Source organism: Carcharhinus amblyrhynchos, chromosome 7 (assembly GCF_965287045.1).
Source record: "Carcharhinus amblyrhynchos chromosome 7, sCarAmb.v2.hapA, whole genome shotgun sequence".
Taxonomy (NCBI): domain Eukaryota; kingdom Metazoa; phylum Chordata; class Chondrichthyes; order Carcharhiniformes; family Carcharhinidae; genus Carcharhinus; species Carcharhinus amblyrhynchos.
Genome location: NC_137330.1, coordinates 65,486,895 through 65,500,978, shown reverse-complemented (window position 1 = coordinate 65,500,978; position 14,084 = coordinate 65,486,895). Strand labels below are relative to the sequence as shown.

The 14,084-nt window shown below is 40.3% G+C and overlaps 1 protein-coding gene across 1 annotated transcript in view; it reads left to right on the top strand.

Annotated features, from left to right (window-relative positions):
• The window catches only part of LOC145345487 (uncharacterized), a 35,247-nt gene extending 23,242 nt beyond the window's left edge, over positions 1-12,005 (top strand). The window contains exons 8-10 of the mRNA XM_080193312.1: positions 723-881; positions 2,082-2,249; positions 11,497-12,005. Of these exons, the coding sequence (XP_080049438.1) occupies positions 723-881; positions 2,082-2,249; positions 11,497-11,697 (528 nt within the window). The 3' untranslated portion in view covers positions 11,698-12,005. The remainder of the gene's footprint in view (positions 1-722; positions 882-2,081; positions 2,250-11,496) is intronic.
• Positions 12,006-14,084: the final 2,079 nt, after the last annotated feature.

Sequence of the window (14,084 nt, the reverse complement as noted above, 5' to 3'; positions counted from 1 at the left end):
CTGAAATTAACTTTGTACTTCATATCTGTGACTTAAATAAGACTCTATTTCCGCCTACTTAACATCACCCATTTTCACTCACCTCCATTCTTCTGCTGAAATCCTCATTCATGCATCAGACTTAACTGTTCCATTGCTGGCTAGCCTCTCTCAATTTACCCTCATGCACATGAGGTTACACTTACCTCTACTGCCCATATCCCTACTTGCATCAAATTCCATTCACCTTGTGCTTGCTGACTTATATTGGCTTCAGTTAAACAATACCTTCATTTTAAAATTCACAAACTAGTTAATGGTCTCATCCCTCACTGTCTGTGCAATGTCCTCCAACCCTACAACTCTCTGAGATACCTATACTGTCCTAATTTTTCAGCAGATTATTATTTCTTCCCCAGTGGTGGCTGTGCCTTCAGTTGCACAGACCCTAAACTTTGCAGTTTCCTGCCTAAACCTCTCCAGCTCTCTTGCTTTCTTCCTTTAATTTGCATTTAAAAGCCAACATCTGTGACCAAGCTTTTGATCATCTGCCCTAGTATCTCCTTATGTGGTTCAATGTCAAATTTTGCTTTATAATGCCTCTGTGAAGCATCTTGGGATGTTTAGGAATACAGATCTCCATGTATTATAAATGTTGAGAAATAATAACATAATTCTGATTCTCCTGTTTCTGGTATTTTTGGTATTACTTGTTAATGTCATTCCTGGGGTATGTGTTGTAGGAGAGGATGCTAAAGGAAGAGACAGATTTTTGCCGAACTTCCAGTGCAGTTCAACTGATAACTGTAAAAGGCAAAGAAGAACAACTGCGGTATGAGGTTAAAAGGCATAAGGAGCTCCTGGAAATTGAGAAAAGAAAATTTAAAGAACTGATGGAAAAGGTAGTTGGAGTTACTGAAAAAATAATGCCGGCGAAATTGTAACTTGTTCTGCTGTCACATTTCTTTAAAAGAAACAATAAACATACTGGAAGCATTATATTGCTGCTTTATATTTGCTAAGGTGCCATCACTTGTTGATGTATTTTTGTTTCCCTGCGACTTCTTTCTCTTGATTTCTCCATTTTATGCTCCATATTTGGAAGAGGGCTGAGGGTATGTTTTCATGAATCTCAATGTGTAACTGGCTAGCAAAGGTGTATCTGGGCTCGCCATAGGTAAACAATGTGTTTCCAATTTTCATCTTGCCTGTGATAAGATGCCTAACCTCCACATGGAAACTCACCATGTTTACTTAGCTGAGATCAGTAACTAAGTAGCTTAGATTTCCAGCTCCAGGAGCAATGCCTGAGGAGATGCATTATGCCTGCCAGATTGATTGGAGGTAAGCCACAATCAGAATTTCATGGCTCACCTCATTAACATTAGGTTGCAAGCAAACAAGTCAAGCCTGTTCAACAATCTGAATGCATGAAGTGCAAGTAGCAAGGGATATCTAATAAATTTCAGGTGTAATTCAATGGATAGCAATGCAAATCGCACCTTTATTTTAAATTACACAGACAATAGTTATAAAACTCCAGAGATCTCAATTACACTAGAAGCAGGTGATGTTGGGCCACATTGTGCAAAAACGTACATCAAATCATTACTTGACAGCAATGTGAGAATTGCATATGATTGCATGGGGACAGGACTATGCAAATGAACATGAGAGGATTTATTACAATATAACAGAAGTGAAGCAAACCATCAGGGAATTTGTATATACCAATGTTTCAAACCAAATAGGCTGGTCTTACACTATAGTTATCGCTAGAATTTCCAGGAAATTCTGAGTCGTAATATGCTCACTGTAATTCTGATTATTCATCTGTTCCAGTAATCATTAATTCCACTCCAAAAATTGATTGAGAAACAGTAATCAAATGTGAGGAAGATAGCTAGCTTTTGCTTTTTAAGGCCATGTTGAGATGATTAATAAGGAACTCCTCAAACATTCTGTATCAGCACTTAAATTGAAAAATGAATATCTGAATGGATGACTTCATCATGTTGTGCATTTTGATTAGCAGTGTGTTAGGTAGAGTAAATCAGAACTTCCACAGCTCATTCTAATTATGTGTTGATATTTTCCCTGAGATTCTGCTCCTCGAACAAGGGAAGACCTCTGTTGAACTGAATGAGGCCACTGTGCGTAGTCGTATAGCTGAGACAGAAAGCAGATTTGCAAGTGGCGAAGAAGAGAACCTCCAGCTGCAAAGAGACAAAGCACTACTGGTTGACCTTATCACTGATTTACAGAATCAGGTATCTGATTCTTCACCTAACTATTCACTGTCTGCAATAATCAAAAGCCTAATCAGCCATGCTTTACATTAAAGAAGCCAGTCAGATTGTAAAATAATTTTATAATTTATTTATGCACTGAGAAGTGATATCAGAATTAACATTTAAAATGTAACCATGAAATATGCAGTTGCAGTCGCAGATTGCCTTTCAGAGAAATACAGAACACAAAACAGCGTTTGGCTATAGTGCTTGTGCCAATACCAATTCTTCATCTGGAAATTATCTTCTTTATTTGTTCGTTCTTTGTACTTCTTGACTATCCAACTACTTATCTGATTCCCATCTCGAATTATGTTAAAACTTTTGCTTCAGTTGTTACTTATTGTTAAGTTTTCCTTGTTCTAACAATGCACTTTTAACCAAACATCCTCTTTACCTTTCTATCGCCAAGGAAACTTTAAAATGTGTTTCCCCCAAAATCACCCATGAACAATGTGTTTGTGTGTGTGTGTGTGTTTTCTTGCCCTGGAGTGAGAAACAAAATTTTAAATAACCTAGCAGCAAAGCCTCAATACTTAACAAAGAAAAGGTTTGTTTCTCTCATTGTATTGCTCTGGAAGTTACTTAAGAAAAGATAAAATTACTAACACATGCACACAAACAAGCATGAAGTTTAGTTACAAATAGGGACAGCACGGTGGCACAATGGTTAGCACTGCTGCCTCTCAGTGCCAGGGACCCAGGTTCAACTCTGGCCTCAGTTACTGTCTGTGTGGAGTTTGCACATTCTCCCTGTATCTGCGCAGGTTTCCTTCCATAGTTCAAAGATGTGCGGGTTAGGTTGATTGGCCATGCTAAATTGACCCTAATGTGAAGGGGACTAACAGGGCAAATGTGTGGAGTTACAGAAATTGGATGTGGATGGGATCGTGGTTGGTACATACTCAATGGGCCGAATGGCCTCTCTCTATACTGCTGGGATTCTATTCTGTGATAAAATGACACTTATAAAAATTGGATCAGTTGCATCCATTTTTCAGGGCAGGTTTTTAAAGTTGAGTTGTAATATTGTCGGAAGTGAAGATTTAGAAATTGCAGGATTGTCTCTGCATCTGCGATGGCTTTCACTGTCAAATTGCCAGACATAGCTTTGTAAATGAAATCAGGTAGAGAAGAGGTAAGGGGGAGGAGGAGATGAGAGGAGTCTCTTTAGTTCCCGCAAAAAACTGCGGAGTGGCCTTTTTTTTAGACTGGTTTGGTGGCTGCACTTGTTGGTCCCTCATTTCTTGTGTTGAAGCTCTTGTCTGCTTCTGTAAAAACATCAGCTGAGTCATGGCTAACACCAGGTTAGGGATTTTAAACCTCGAAGGCTCAGAACATTGTCAGCTCGACTTTCACCATTTACTTCCCTCCAAATTGTCTCATTTTGCAGTTTTTTTGCACTGAACTGCATTTGTCACTTACCCATTCCCTCAGCCAATTTGTCCATGCCCTTGACCTTAATTTGTTCTCATTGGTAAACATTATCATTTCTCTTGTGCCTATTTCAAAACCATTTATATAAATGGAAAGCCGAAGGTCCTAACAGAAATACCAATCAAAAAATAAATCAGTTTTTTTTTGTTTGTACCCGTATCATCCTTCACTATCCCTCTATTGCCTTTAATAACATGTGCCTTAATTTTCTTAAATGTTTTACCTTATCAAGCCTTTCTGAAAATCTATATGTCAAATTGTTGTTTATTCTATTTCCTGTTTATTCTATTTCCTCAATCATCTCTGATTTTTATCATAAAATTCAGTTGCACTATTCCAACATATTGTACTATTTATACTTGCCTGCTGATAATGCTATGTTTACGATTCTGTATTCATTATTGCCATCTTGTATCATGGATTTGGGCTTGTGGGGGGGGGGGAGGTGGTATCTTCCGAGTACTTGCAGATGGTGGGAACCCTCATTCACCAACTGTACATATTAGATAATTTGCTGCAACATGCATGCAATTTTCCAAAATGAGCTGGTTGGTGGGTGAAATTCTCCCTCTGTTACTTAATCCATAAAATAGAAATTTACCATCAATTAAAATAAGACTAAATTTCCCATTTTTCTTCCCCATTTCTTTAAGAGGAATTTAACTTACTTATTTTATATGATTCCATATAGTAGTTTAAAAGATCTTTGGAAAATTATGCTAAGTCCTTATGCTGTCTCTTCCCCAATTTCAATTAATGTTCTGGAGTGCACACGGCCTAAACCTAATTATTCCACTTTTATTCCCATTAACTGTAAAATACAATTTTTCTTTGGAATTTGATCACCAATAATGACCCTTCGACTTCCACCTCAGATTTAGGATTCCAGTTATACTTTCCTCTGTATAAATTGTGGTAATATGTTTACTAAGTATTTCTGCTGTTAATGTCCCTCCTTATCCCTTGTTGGATTATCTTTTTATTCAGTGCTATTAAAAGCCTTTTAATAAGAAAATAAGAACATAAGAACATAAGAAGTAGGAGCAGGAGTAGGCCATCTAGCCCTTCGAGCCTGCCCCGCCATTCAATAAGATCATGGCTGATCTGAAGTAGCTCAGTTCCCCTTTCCCGCTTTTTCCCCATAACCCTTAATCCCCTTGCCTACCAAAAACCTAGCTACCCGTGTCTTAAATATATTTAGCGAGGTAGCCTCCACCACTTCAAAGGGCAGAGAATTCCAGAGATTCAGCACCCTTTGAGTGAAGAAGTTCCTCCTCAGCTCTGTTCTAAACTGCCCTCCCTTTCTCTTTACATTGACTGGCAACCTAGTCTAATTCGCCCTCTTACCATTGCTAATTTCCCCTTTTTGTTTCCTTTCTATGTTAATTCATTTATGTTTATCACATGCCTCTTGTTTAATGTTTGCTCTAATCTTTCTTTGTGCATGACCTTTCATCTGCTCACTTTGTGTCTAGTTAAAATGCATTTGACCTCTGACTTATTTGTCCTACGTTTAAATATTTGTGAATGTAGCTCTGAAATTTGATTAGCCCTTTTTATGCAACCAATTAACCCATGCTAAATTCACTTTTGTCTCAGTTAATTAGTTGATTTCCAGTCCAACATGGTTACTTTTGATGAAAAATTCTGGAAATACAACTCAAATTATATAAATCAGAACACACATTTAGCATGCATACATGCCAGATTTCATTCCAGTCTGTATTTTCACTGAGACTTGCAGTGACCTGTCACAATCATTGTCCATGATGTCAAAGAGGCAAGAGATAGGGGAGGGATTTCTCACGTTGGCAGTTTCACTTGTCCCACTGCCCCTCTGCCAACTGATTATAGACCCTTGGAATACCTTTTGTTTAAGGTACCTAATGGGCCCAGGACCAACATGAGTTCTGGGCTAGAACAAAGAACAACCCAGCACAGGAAACAGGCCCTTCGGCCCAACGAGCCCGTGCCGCCGCATCACCCTACACCTATTCTACCCTGCATGTCTACGAATGGAACCCTACTCAGTCAGATTCAGGGAAGAAATAGTGTCAATTTGGTAAAAACCGATTAGCCTAAGAGCACATCTTTGGGGTGTGGGAGGAAACCGGAGCGCCCGGAGGAAACCCACGCAACCACAGGGAGAATGCGCAAACTCCCACAGACACAGGCCCAAATCCATGTGTCTGCACAGCCAGCAGTGCTAGTCACTGAGCTGTTGCGGCGCCTGTCTACCGGTCCAGGATCAAGCACACACACCGACATGAAGTACTAGGCCACTCCTGGACTTCTAAGAGCAGCCCACGCACGACCCGCCGTGTGCATGCCCCTCGCTTGACACGAGGTGGACCTCCACCTGTGGAATAAAGACAAAAAATATTAATCATACAGCCTGCCCTTCCGGTGTCTCCCGAGGTTTAACCCTATTTAATAGCCCCTACCATATTCCTCCATTCTCGTTTCACTCATGTGCCTATCTAACTGCATCTTAAACGAGTCCAACGTTCCTGCCTCCACCACCCTACTCAGTAGCGCGTTCCAGACCCCCACAACTCTCTGCGTAAAGAACCTTCTTCTCACCTCCAAATTATACCTCCCCCCCCTCACCCTTAAATGATGACCTCTCGTGTTCGTACCCAGTCTCTCACTATTAACTCTATCTATTCCCTTCAGTATCTTATATACTTCTATCATGTCCCCTCTCAATCTCCGTCTTTCCAAGGAGAATAGCCCCAGTTTCTTCAATCTCTCCTCGTAACCCAGTCCCCCCATGCCAGGCAACATCCTGGTAAACCTCCTCTGCACCCTTTCCAGAGACTCCATGTCCTTCCGGTAGTAAGGTGACCAGAACTGGACGCAGTACTCCAAATGCGGTCTAACCAACGTTCTGTACAACTGAAGCATTAGACGGCAGCTTTTATACTCTATGCCCCTTCCTATAAAGGCTAACATCCCATAAGCCTTCCCAACAACCTTCTCCACTTGTGACGCAACCTTCATGGATTTGTGAACCTGCACTCCCAGGTCCCTCTGTATGTCTATACTCCTAATCGGCCTACCTTTTATCACATAGCTCCTCTCTGCATTATTCCATCCAAAATGCATCACCTCGCATTTGTCAGGATTAAATGCCACCTGCCACCTATCTGCCCACTGCACCAACCTATCTATATCCTGTTGTATCACCTGACAATCCAGTTCCGTACCCGCCAACCCTGCCATCTTGGTGTCATCAGCAAACTTGCTGATCACACCACCTACGCCCTCTTCCAAGTCATTTATGTAGACTACAAAGAGGAGAGGTCCCAGTACTGAGCCCTGCGGCACACCACTGGTCACTGGCTAGAGTCGTGGTATGGAAGATGCTGAAAATGGGTCCTGAGTATTTTTTCTAATTGCCTCTTTATGAAGATGGAGTGATAATCATTTTTGCTGGGGAGGTTGTCAGCTGTCTCCTGAGTAACCAGCTGGATACATTTTTCTTAACAGTTTCCTCTAATGGGCGCCCATATGCCATTAGAGCACATATGCACTGCTGAAGAAATACGAAGTGAAATAACTCGCCTTTACCCTGGAGATCCAGGTTAAGTCTGTCACGGGTGCCCACTCCACTGCACTAATGCAAACAACCGAGGTTTCTCTGTTATTTCCAATGAAAACTTAGTTAATTTATGGTTACTATTTCCTAACTGTTCTCTTGCTTTTAGTTCAATTACTTTTTCTGATCTATTATCCATAAATATTTTATACAGGGAGTGATAATGATCTGGAATGTTCTGCCTAATAGGATGGTGGAGGCAAATTCAACTGTGGCTTTCAAAAGGGAATTGGGTATGCACCGGAACAGAAAACAAGCACGGTCTTGACATGTTGAATGCCTCCTGTGCTGTAACTGTTCTCTGATTCAATTTTATTCATGGGAGTAATTAAGGCTGATAACTGGATGCAGAAATAGAAACAGAGTGTAAAATGCATTCAAAAAACTTTCTACTTTGGAATAGTCAATGTTCTGCATTGCATAGGAAATCCAGAATTTGGAATAATGCAATATGACTTCTAAATGCCTTAGAGTCAAACATTTCCAAAACATGACGCACAAACATTTTTGGTATAAAGTAATCAAGGTTGCTATTATTTAAAATTCCAATAATTAATAATGTGATTATATACTTCAGGGAACAGTCTTCTGATAACAACAAGTAGGTCAAGAGTTTTTGTTGCTTGATTGAGCAATTTAATTCACTTAGCAACAGTTATAAAGAAGATATAAGTAAAAAATCAATGCCAATTGAACCCACATTCGACATAAACAGAGTAGTCTATACTATTTCCTCTATTATGATTTGGAAGCTTCAAAGTGTCTGAAAGAACAGACAGATTAGGAAATTAAATATTTTTGTCCATAATAAATACAGCATTAATGCTGCTTTCAGTTGTCACCACCATAGCAGATACCTGCAGATGCAGCATCACAACTGTTAACAAAGCATTTTCAACACTTTAATTGAGAAATGGATCGAAGCTGGAAAAAGAAATATTCCTGCATCTAGTAGCTGTTTAAGTGAAAGCCATTAAAATTTAAGAGATAGATTTACCATGATGAGACAGCATCAGCAGTTAAGCGCAGACTGAACCTGTTTCATTTAAGGTTCTGTCTCTGCACAGGGGAGATTGAAAGTAAACTAAGATGGCTTCTGATAAATCAGACTTTGCACATTTTTCATCGAATAGATAGGGATGAGAAAGTAAAATTTAGTTCACCTTAATTTATTTTTCCATGCAGAAAAAAATCATAGCTTACCCAGCTTTCTAAACTTTGTGTTTGAATATCTGTGTCTATCCTGGAAACAGATGACATAGTGAAAGAAATAAACTTTTTCCCCATATTTCACACCACAAAACAGCAAAAGCAAATTGCTAAACTGTTTCTGAATCTGGAAAACAAAAGTTTCAAAAAATTCTTTAAGTTTGATGCTCTTAAACTCACAAGAACTTCCTTGACCATGCAGCTGCTGCAATCCATTCTGGTATGGTATATGTACAAAATCTTCATGATCAGCCTTGTTTTCTGTGATGAGTTTCATAGTTTGTAACACGGATAGAAATGGTTTGATGCTTAGAAAATTGACAGGTTCAGTAATTGCTAAGTAACTCGAATGGTAGCATTGTTGCTAGTTAATGAACTAATATTCTAGGCCCTGAACTAATGGTCCAGAGACATGAGTTCAAATTCCATAGCAGTCAGGAAATTTATATTCAACTAATTAAATAAATCTGGAATAAAAAGCTAGTAATGGTGATCATGAAACTACCAGATTGTCATTAAAAATCCATCTGGTTCATTAATGTGAAGGAAATCTGCAACCCTACCCTGTCTGGTAGCCACTCTAATCAGATGCCAACCTGCTGAAGCTACAGCACAGGATTGCATGCATACTAAGCAGCAGAAGCAGCACTCAATAAACAGAGCAAAATGATCCCACAACCAATAGATCACCTCAAAGCTTGACAATCCTGCCATGATGTGGATGTGCCGGCGTTGGACTGGGGTAAACACAGTAAAAAGTCTGACAACACCAGGTTTAAGTCCAACCGATTTATTTGATAGTAAACTCACTAGCTTTCGAGGTTACCCCCTTCGTCAGGTGAATGGAGAGTTCTGGACAGAACTCAGTAACCTCGAAAGCTAGTGAGTTTACTATCAAATAAATCGGTTGGACTTAATCCTGCCATGTCCAGCCATGAATTCTGATGGATGATTAAGCAGCTAACTTGACGAGGAGGTTTCACTAATGTTTCCATCCTCAATGATGGGGGAATCCCAAGACAAGGCTGGGGCAAACAAAAAGAACAAAGAGCAGGTCAGCACAGGAAATAGGCCCTTCAGCCCTCCAAGCCTGCACCACTCATTGGTCCAACTGGACCATTCTTCTGTGTCCCTCCATTTCCAGTCTGCTCTTTGCAACCATTTTCCCTCACAAGTGCTGAGTGGAGTGGCGGTACTTGGGGCAGCACGGTGGCATAGTGGTTGGCACTGCTGCCTCAGTGCCAGGAAGCTGGGTTTGATTCTGTCCTCAGGTCACTGTGTGAAGTCTGCAGGTCCTCCTTGTGTCTGGATGGATTTCCTCTGGGTGCTCCAGTTTCCTATAGTCAAAGACGTGTGGGTTAGGTGGATTGGCCATGATAAATTGCCCCTTAGTGTCAGGGGGATTAACAGGGTAAATACGTTTGGTTACACTGATAAGGCCTGGGTGGGATTGTTGTAAGTGCTGGCATGTGGGCCAAATGGCCTCCCTCTGCACGGTAGGATTTCTATGATTCTAGTATGCCTGACTCAGTTCAGCTCTTCCTGAGGTACCCAGCATCACAAATGCCAGCCAATTTTTGATTCATTCCAATTTATATCAACAAATGGTTGAAGGCAAAAGCTATGGATCATGACAAGGTTCCAGTTGCAGTTCTCTGCTTCAGAACTAGCTGCACCCATTGCCTATCTATTCCAGTACAATTACAACACAGGTACTTAACCAACAATGTGGAAAATTGCCCAGGTGTCTTTCTGACCATAAAACAAGACCACAGAACAAATATAATCCAGCCAATTACAGCCCCATCAGTTTATTCTCATATGATTGGAGGCGTCATCAACAGTCCAATAAACAGCTCCTACTCAGCAGTAATCTGCAACAAAAGAAAATCTAACCATCTCTCCTTGATATTCAGTTGCATTACCATTGCTGAATCCCTCCCATCAATATCCCAGGGGTTATCATTGACCAGAAACTGGACCAGCCATATAAGCACCATGACTACAAGAGTAGGTTAGAGGTGGGAATTCTGTGGTGAGTAACTCTCCTCCTGACTCATCAAAGTCTGTTCACCGGCTATAAAGTATAAGTTAGGAGTTTGATGGAATACTCTCCATTTGCCTAAATGAGTGCAGCTCCAACAAAATTCAGGAAGTCCAACATCCAGGGCAGATAGCACCTTGTTTCCATGACAATAACCATCTTAAACATTCAGTCCCTCCATCTCTGGAGCACCATGACTGATGTGTGTGCCATCTAGAAGGTGCACTGCAGCAATTTACCAAGCCTCCTTTGCCAGTTACTTCCAAACCTGCCACAGTAACTACACAGAATGATGCAAGCTGTAAGTGCATGGGAACACCACCAAGACCTTCTGCAATGGAGCCAGTGAGGGTGGGATCTTATTTCCACACCCTTTTCTCACATAGCTAAAAATAGCCAGTGACAGGAATGGCATGGGAATCTCAAAACCTCATCCTACCCACCATTTTTAATGTCCCCCCAACTCTGTTCTAACACAGACAGAGGTATGAAAATCCAGCTCTTGGTTTCTGTAATGGGTGCCTGATCTGCAATATCATTATTAATGTTCATCACTCACCTGATGAATGAGCAGCACTTCAAAAGCTTGTGATACCATATAAACCTGTTGGACTTTAACCTGGTGCTGTGAGACTTTTTACTGTTCCCATCGCAGTCCAATGCCAGCATCTCCACATCATTACTAAAGTGAACTAGTAGTACAAGAGGCCAAGTTGAAAATCTATCCCATTTTATCCAATGTGTGAGTCTAACATATTTTACTATTCTTGACTTCCTTTGTCAACGGATGTTTACTTTATTAAAATTAACCCATCAAGTTCTGTACAGGAATTTGTGTTCTTGATCAATTGCATTCATCAAAATTGAAATGTTTTCGAACAAACATATTGAAAATTAGTATTTACGTGCCACAACTTTCAATTCTTTCAACACAGCTTTCAAATAAAGAGGAGGAGCTGTCTCGAATCTATTCAGAAATACAATTGTTTGATCATGACATATCCACTCTGAAATCCCAGAATGCTCTGGAACAGTCCCTCCGCTCTGAAAAATGGCAGGAACTCTCCAGAGTGTCCAGCTCCATGATGGAATTGACTGAGCCAATGAGGAGAAATATTAAAACAAAGGCTTGCTAATAATTGGGTCAGTGTGCAGTATGATTTACAGCAAGATGTGGATGAAACAAATAAGCAAAAACCTATGTATCTTGAAATACATAAGAATTTTTGTTTGAAAAATAACTTTTTTACAAATTGTGGCAACTTTTTTTTGTTAATGAACATCAGTAAACTGTAATGTGTAACAAATAATGTTGCTCTGTTTGCTCACTTGAATCCTGGGGGTCCAGTTTTGAGTGCATTTGGCACATAAATGGCTTAGTCATTCATTACCAGACTTGGAGTTGACGAAGAGAGAAGTGGATCTCACAGATGTAATTAACTCATCCACTGAATTAACTGGACCACATCAATAGCCATCTGGTCTCTCTCTCTCCAAAATCATCTCCTAGTCTAGAACCATCTTGGAAAGCAAACATATCTCAAGTTTTTTTCACTATAACCAATCACTTCAGCAAACTGTTCTTTCTATTCTATCTACCCTCACATCTAAGTATGAGTCTGAGGAGCCCATCGATTTCTTTGTCACATTTGTTCATCAATTCAGCCTCTCTCCACTTGCCCATCAACCCATTCCACAATCCCAGCCCCAACCTTAATCTTGAATCCCATTCTCTCTCCAGTTTCTCTTCCATACTTTGAGTTAATGTAATCACTGAGACCCACATTCCTTTTCCTTAACTACACTTCCACTTAGTTGTTGTTGCCTCAATTGCTCTTCCGGGTCCAATGCTAACTGACCAACTCTCCTAAAAAAATTACCCTTGATACCAGTGGAGCAGACTTGGAGAATCATACAAGAGGCCATTTGTCAGAACCTCAGCAGCAGAAAAATTGATTCGGATTGTTAGTAACAAGAAGATCAGGAAACTGGAAACTCACCTGTTACTGGTGGGAACATAATTATTATAAATCAAGCACTTGCATGCGATTAAATGTAATTGTTCACCAAATTAATGCAGCTTCTCCAATAAGGTGAAACTGACGTGAGTCACTCATGCCTTTAATAACCCGGGCTCCTGTGCAGCATGGTGTAATAGACTAAACATATGTTGGTATCAAGGTACTATGTGACCAGCTGGCAAAAGGGATTCTACTCATTCAGTGTGCAATTAATCTGTCAACATGAGCAAATCATGCAGGTGTGTCCGTAGCCATGAAACTTAGTTATTTAATCTCTTATGCTCACCACCCTATCACAGACCTTCCATTTTGTTCTTTCACTTGCCCCACTGCATCCCCCACCTCATTGCTCAAAACCTACAACATTTGTAAAATAAAAGCAAAATGCAGAGGTGTTGGAAAACTGAAATTAAAGCAGAAAGTGCTAGAAATATTCCACAGGTCTAGGGGCATATGTAGTGACAGAAGCAATGTCAGTGGATAGGATTTTCTGGCTGCACTCGCCCCAAAACTAGAAAATCTCACGCAAGGCCAACAGACTTTTCAATGGTCCAGCCCTCGCCTGCTATGATTCCCCTGAGGACAGAACAGGAAAATTTGCCCCAATGTCTTGAATCTCGCTCTTCCAAACTATTACATTTCTATCTTCCTTTAGTTCTGATGAAGGACCATCAACCTGAAAGCTCGGCCTGAATTTTGAAGTGTTGTGGAGACTCCACGGACCTTTATAAATAGCAGCAGGACCCAGATCCAGAAGTCCTGTTTCCATTTTCCTATTTTTGCAAGTAGAAGAAAAGAGACAGGGCTTGACTCACACATGAGGGAAACCCAAGCTCAGCAGGGCCATTTAAATTCATTGTTGAGTTCAAAAATACCCTTTGTCACTTTAGCAAGGGCCTTAATTTGCTCTGTGGGAGTTACAAATTTTTATGGCCATAAATGTTCTTGAAAGCTGGATAATGTTTGTAAAACTGCCAAGCTATGGAGTTATTTAAATTCCTAGCCTTTAAAAGCCTGCCTGTTTCAGTGAGAGTTAATAAGAATCTGCTTTTGCAGTTACAATAGCTTTTGTTGATATTTCTCCAAAGGTTATCATTTTGTCATTATGAATGCTTCACTACTTTCCATAAACTATAATTATCTCAACAGGGGGATCTTAAATTCGCAGTTTGATTTACAGCTCTAAGACTTTATTGAAGGATTAGTTCTCTTTGACGTGGGCTTATGAATGCAGGTTGGCACAAGGAATTGAGTACTTGATGGGATTTAAATGCATTGAATGGACTTTAATTAGTGGGAATGTTTTTGTTTTACTATAGGATAGGCTGTAATAGATATCAAGGCATTTAATTTGTTTCACCTTAATGTGGCTCCTGAGGTTTCACATGGTGGATATTGGATGAGTTAGCATGGAGGGTTTAAGGGCAAAGAGCAGTAGGCAGGGGGCATGGGTTGGCATCAGTTGACATTAAGTTGGGAGCAAGGGTTGGTATTAGGTTGCT